The sequence below is a fragment of the Laccaria bicolor genome, genomic scaffold, assembly GCF_000143565.1.
Source record: "Laccaria bicolor S238N-H82 LACBIscaffold_6 genomic scaffold, whole genome shotgun sequence".
NCBI classification, from domain to species: Eukaryota; Fungi; Basidiomycota; class Agaricomycetes; order Agaricales; family Hydnangiaceae; genus Laccaria; species Laccaria bicolor.
Genome location: NW_001889877.1, coordinates 33,178 through 39,042, shown reverse-complemented (window position 1 = coordinate 39,042; position 5,865 = coordinate 33,178). Strand labels below are relative to the sequence as shown.

Sequence of the window (5,865 nt, the reverse complement as noted above, 5' to 3'; positions counted from 1 at the left end):
GCGTATATAAAGTTGTTGCAGTTAAAAAGCTCGTAGTTGAACTTCAGATCTGGCTGGGCGGTCCGCTTAACGGCGAGTACTGTCTGGCTGAGTCTTACCTCTTGGTGAGCCGGCGTGCCCTTTATTGGTGTGCGTTGGGGAACCAGGACTTTTACCTTGAGAAAATTAGAGTGTTCAAAGCAGGCATTTGCCCGAATACATTAGCATGGAATAATAAAATAGGACGTGCGGTTCTATTTTGTTGGTTTCTAGAGTCGCCGTAATGATTAATAGGGATAGTTGGGGGCATTGGTATTGAGTCGCTAGAGGTGAAATTCTTGGATTGACTCAAGACCGACTATTGCGAAAGCATTTGCCAAGGATGTTTTCATTAATCAAGAACGAAGGTTAGGGGATCGAAAACGATCAGATACCGTTGTAGTCTTAACAGTAAACTATGCCGACTAGGGATCGGGCGACCTCAATTATGATGTGTCGCTCGGCACCTTACGAGAAATCAAAGTCTTTGGGTTCTGGGGGGAGTATGGTCGCAAGGCTGAAACTTAAAGGAATTGACGGAAGGGCACCACCAGGTGTGGAGCCTGCGGCTTAATTTGACTCAACACGGGGAAACTCACCAGGTCCAGACATAACTAGGATTGACAGATTGATAGCTCTTTCATGATTTTATGGGTGGTGGTGCATGGCCGTTCTTAGTTGGTGGAGTGATTTGTCTGGTTAATTCCGATAACGAACGAGACCTTAACCTGCTAAATAGCCAGGCCGGCTTTCGCTGGTCGCCGGCTTCTTAGAGGGACTGTCAGCGTCTAGCTGACGGGCTAGGGTGGATGAGTGGCTTTGAAATTTTTCCCTCCTAATATAAGACAATCTCAGAGTTGATTGGTTTATGGTAGGCGGATAGTCGGTGTTGGCTCTGTTCGCAGTCTTACAAACTGTGATAATGAGTCAATAAATATAAGATGGGAATCAATTCACTGCTGCTCGTTCTAATGGGGGAGGCCTCCACGGGGCTACGGCTGGGCAATGCAATGATGTAGTAATATGTTTTTGTAGCGAACGTCCCCCTGTAATAAACGATAAGATGGAACTTGGTCATTGTCGATTTATTGCAAAATGGAATAAAACGCGAGATTAGTTGCTGGAGCTATACCTTTCGATGCTTATTATCCATGATCACAAGTCATGGTGGTTGAAAACCATAATCTAAGGTTGGAAAGCTGATTGTCCCAGTGGAACGACTCTGAATGAGGGAAACGCTTAAAGTAGCCGAGTAACCTTAGTAGCTACGGCGAACGGACGGTGAAAAATGTCATAGTAACCAAGGCAGGATCAAGTACAGTGGTGCTACGATTGGCGGAAAGGCCTGTGAGAATTGGCGGAAATTACTTTGATCGGTGATGGATGATTTGTTGTTCGGGCTAACGAAGTACTTTGATCGGAGAATTCGTTAGTTGGAATGGTTGGAACCTCTTCTGGGCGTACATCACCAATTTAATTGTTGGGGGATATATGGTCTGTGCGCGCAAGAGGTGTATAAATGAGAGGTTGAATTCAACTGTTCCCTACCGACAACAACGCTTTCACGCTTATAACTCAACTCGTACTCTAATGTCTTCTATTCGCGATGCGGACGCCGTCACTTCGAGCAATGGCCCGGAGATGGAGGTGGATGATTGGAATTTCCTCTATAAAGTGGAGGAGCACCAGACGGTTACTATGACTTTCGACCATGTTCATGGTTGGGAAAGGGCGATGGGTTTGGGTAATACGGCTGTTTTTGTCTTCCCTGTTGCTTCTACTGGAGACACGGTTGGGTCTAAGCTCCTCAATCAAGTGACGAAGGCTCTGTTGGCTGGGGGGTTTCCTTCGGTAAAAGAGATTTTCGACGGCAGGGGGTGGATGATTTCGAGACAGCGTGGTGCGATGTTAGAGAAACTGGAGGGCGGGTACAGGTATGACGGAGCTGAGTTCGTCACGTTTGGTTGCCCGTCCGCCTTCTGGCCTCCCCCTTTCAGTTGGGAAGGGGCAGGGGGATCAGTGATTTACGAGTTTACGACGAGGGGTCTGAGTATGGAAAAGGCCCAGGAGTTGCTATCAGAGTCCTCGAGTCCGATGGTGGCGTTATATCGTCAAGGTGCGTCGCTTGGTGATAAGGATAAGACTTGGCTCTGATTACTTCTTAGTGGACGGGAAAGGGGATTGGCTCCCCGATAAGTATTTCCTTCGGTGCGTGAATGCGCCAGACGATGGGAAGGTTCTTCGTATTGGCGGTATCACGATGCGGCCCGTTTATCGGTGCAGTTTTTGTTGGCGAGGTTTCCCGTCCGCTGAGGCGCACACTTCTCTGAAGTGTCCGCTCGTTTCGACTATGAATAAGGCGCGCAAGGCGGCGGGGTACCCACCAATTAAGGCCTCGGAAACGTCTTGTCCCGATATTCCTAAGGAGAAGGTGGCTATTGATGTCGAGAAAGAGTTAGAGGGCGTGAAGGGTTTGTTGGCGAAGCTGTCCGCTCGACTCGACAAGTTGGAAAAGTCTCTTGGTGACAAGAGCAAAGATAAGAGCGGACAAGAGCAGAGAGGGAGTAAAAGAAAGGCTGACGCCCCTCCCGCCAATGAAAATAAGAGCAAGAAGGCGAAGAAAGGAAAGGGGAAGAAATCGGGGGAAAAAGATCGCGACTAGGTTAAAGGATTAAACCAGCAGGCGGGAGGCCTTTACCCGATTATTTACTCTGCTCGTATGATTGTCTGCCGTTTGTAATCCCCCCGATCTTTATAATAAACAAATTTATTTTATGCCCCCTTTCGGATGCATGAGTAACTAAATGAGCAAAGGTCATTGGTATTTTGTATAACGGACACTCTCGAATGGAAGCGCGGATCCAATCTGAGGGATACACCAAGCCAGAGTATACCCGCTTCGGCCGGTTCTGGATGGGGGCGTTCAAGTCTAGTATCTCAATAGTGAAAGGGACGCCGACTATAATGTTTGATGACGAGTTGAAAGCTGGACGCCTCACGTTGCTAAACCCTGGGTAACGTTTGAGCTTTTAGTGGGATGCGTTCGTCGGATTCTTTATGGTTAAAACAAATTCTCTCTCCCATGCATAAAACATACGCAAAACTTCAGGGCAAGCCAAGTGTTGAACAAGCCAGTTGCCTGGGTAGGGAGCGACGAGGTGATACGTTAAGTGGAGTTCCACGAAAATACCTACAAAATAAAAAGCGGCTTGACGACTGTACGCGTATTGTGTTGTTTAACACAAACAGTTTTACGATAAGTAAAGTTTGGGAAGAACTACAAGCAATTCTCGATGAGGATTTCTTGGCTCAAATTGTCAAAATGCAAAGGTTTACTGGCCGAAATCGCCGCCCACGTATCGATATGTGGGTGAAAAAGGCTGGTGCGGCTGCTCTGGTCCGTCTAATTAGAGGTCAGACCCGTGAAAGAACTTATTCTATGGTGAAAGCTATGATAGCGATAGGTCACTGTGAGCCTAGGTTCCGTGATTCTGTTGTCGGAGGGTGGAGACCAGCAATCTGGCAGTCATGGCGCGATCGTCGAATCGCTGAAATTAAGAAACCATTAGAAACTGGGGGGTTACCTGTAGGACGATCGATAATGACTCTGAACGTGAATGGATTCCACAAAAAGAAGTTACAGTTGTTAGACATCGTTCAAAGTAAGAATGTTGCAGTTTTAGCTATCCAAGAAACTTTGGTTAGTGATAAGAATTACCAGGTGAGATTACCTGGCTACGACACTTATGAAGTTAACCGCCAAGAGGCCTTCAGAGGGCAGGCTTTGCTTGTGGATAGCCGCCTCAGTTCGTATGAAGTGCCCCATGAATGTTTCCTAAGACTAGGAGTAAAATATGTCATTCATGTCAAGGTTTCGGGACTACCTGGGCTTGACCGCCCAGCACACTTCCTAGCAGTTTACCTCCCGTCGGGAGGAGCGGATCGAGCAAAACGAACGGGTTTGCTGAAGGATGTGTTGAAAGTGGTTGACGATATACTTGAGAAGGAAAACGGCGCCCTAGTCTTCTGTCTGGGTGATTTTAATTACTCAATGGAAGAAGTTGATAAAAAGCTGGCAAAAAATGGACACGTATTAACAAGAAAAATGCCAGTAGGGTCAGGCATGACGCGCTTCCCGGTAACTGGGAAGTGTGGCTCCCTAGATCATATATTGGTGACTAGTAATGCTAATGCAGTCTGTAAACGCCCAAGGGTATACCGTAAGTACTGCCTGAGCGATCATAGACCGGTCATAACCTCTCTGAGGGTAGTTCCCAAGGATAGCAGAGAGCCTGAATATAAACCCAGATATGACCTGAAAAGAATCAATCGGTGTAGCGAGCAGTTGGTGTCCCATAATAAGTGGGACCTCCTCCCTGTTGAAGAGATAAGTGAAGCTGATGAATTGGTTCAGTCAGTAGAACATTTCTCGACCGTTACGTCAGATGTCGCTAAATCCTGCGGCGTGCTGTCGGATGGGGGTGGAAGAGGGAAAGAACGCCTTCCTGAATCGCTAAAAAAACTTCTTAAAAGGCATAAAAGATACAGTAAGGAGGTGGCGGACGAAGCTGAAAGGCTCGGATTGCCCACTGAGTCGACTGTTGTCAGAATGCGACACGCTTCTAGAAAATTTAAAAAGGCTTATAAGACTTGGAAGCGGAACCAAAAGAAAAAATTATATACCCGAATCGCAGATGACTTCATTGCGCACGATCATAAGAACGTGTGGAGTCGTTTGAGAGCCCAGACGTCAAAAGTTATAAATGGGTCCGCCCTGCCCCCTGTTAGAGATAACCAGGGAGAGCTACAGACGAACGTAGATGAGATTTTAGATACTATAACCAGTCATTATAGCGCGTTAGCGAATGATGACCCATTGAATGTGTCCAAAAATCCCGAACACTGGGCTACGATGGACCTTGGAGAAGAGAAATCCCAGCTGGGTGGGCTTAATGCTGAGCTTAAATGGCAGGAGGTGCTCCTCTCTATCAGACGGATGAATCGTAATACGTCCCCTGGTAAGTGTGGCATGCATGTAAACATACTTAAGGCCCTAGTCAAGGAAGAGTGTATGGCTGAGTTGAAGCGAAAGAATCCTGAGTTCAAACGAACGGATAATGTTCGAGTTGATCTCTCTGCTGATGAATTGCCTGACGAACCTGGTACTAAAATGGGGGTGGCGCTCTTTAGAGTGCTGAAAGCTGTTTGGGCGTTAGAACTCATTCCAGACTTGTGGAATGAAGTTTACATCTATAATCTTTTGAAAGTGGGTGACCCCGAATTGCTAGTGAACTACAGAGGGATAAGTCTGATCTCGGTTTCCTTGAAATTGCTCTTGGGAATAATGACAGACCGACTATATGTAGCCGTTGAGGGGTCAGACCTCATCGCGCCAGAACAATCTGGCTTCCGACGACGTGAAGAAGCCATAAGCCAGTTTCTTGCGATTGCTGAATTGGTTCGACGTAGGCACCTCAAAGAAAACTCTACCATTGGGGTTTTCATTGACTTTAAGAAAGCTTACGATAAAGTCCATCACGAGGCTTTATACCGAATATTAGATCATATGGGAGTGAGGGGGAAATTCCTCCAATTCATAAAAAACATGTATAACGGATCTATAATGACGGTTCGAGCAGGCGGGTATCTGGGTGCGTCCTTTCGCATGAAGAGAGGCACCAGGCAAGGATGTCCGCTGTCACCGCTTTTATTCATATTGTTCATAAACCACATTCTGAAGGGGGTAGACTCTGTGGGCGTTAAAGTCCCGGGTTTATACCTGGAGAAGTGTGCTGGCGGAATGTACGCTGATGACGTATTGGCTCTTGTGGAATCTGTAAAAAATGC

General features: G+C 46.8%; 2 protein-coding genes across 2 annotated transcripts; both read left to right on the top strand.

Annotated features, from left to right (window-relative positions):
* Positions 1-1,608: 1,608 nt before the first annotated feature.
* On the top strand, positions 1,609-2,680 carry LACBIDRAFT_324510 (uncharacterized protein; the record flags this gene model as incomplete). Its single annotated transcript, XM_001878303.1, has 2 exons — positions 1,609-2,134; positions 2,184-2,680. The coding sequence occupies 2 exons, from the start codon at positions 1,609-1,611 to the stop codon at positions 2,678-2,680; spliced, it is 1,023 nt and encodes a 340-aa protein (XP_001878338.1).
* Positions 2,681-3,340: 660 nt separating this feature from the next.
* On the top strand, positions 3,341-4,337 carry LACBIDRAFT_324509 (uncharacterized protein; the record flags this gene model as incomplete). The annotated part of the gene is made up of 3 exons (XM_001878302.1): positions 3,341-3,680; positions 3,702-4,238; positions 4,327-4,337. 3 exons carry the CDS (start codon positions 3,341-3,343, stop codon positions 4,335-4,337), a joined length of 888 nt encoding a protein of 295 aa, XP_001878337.1.
* Positions 4,338-5,865: the final 1,528 nt, after the last annotated feature.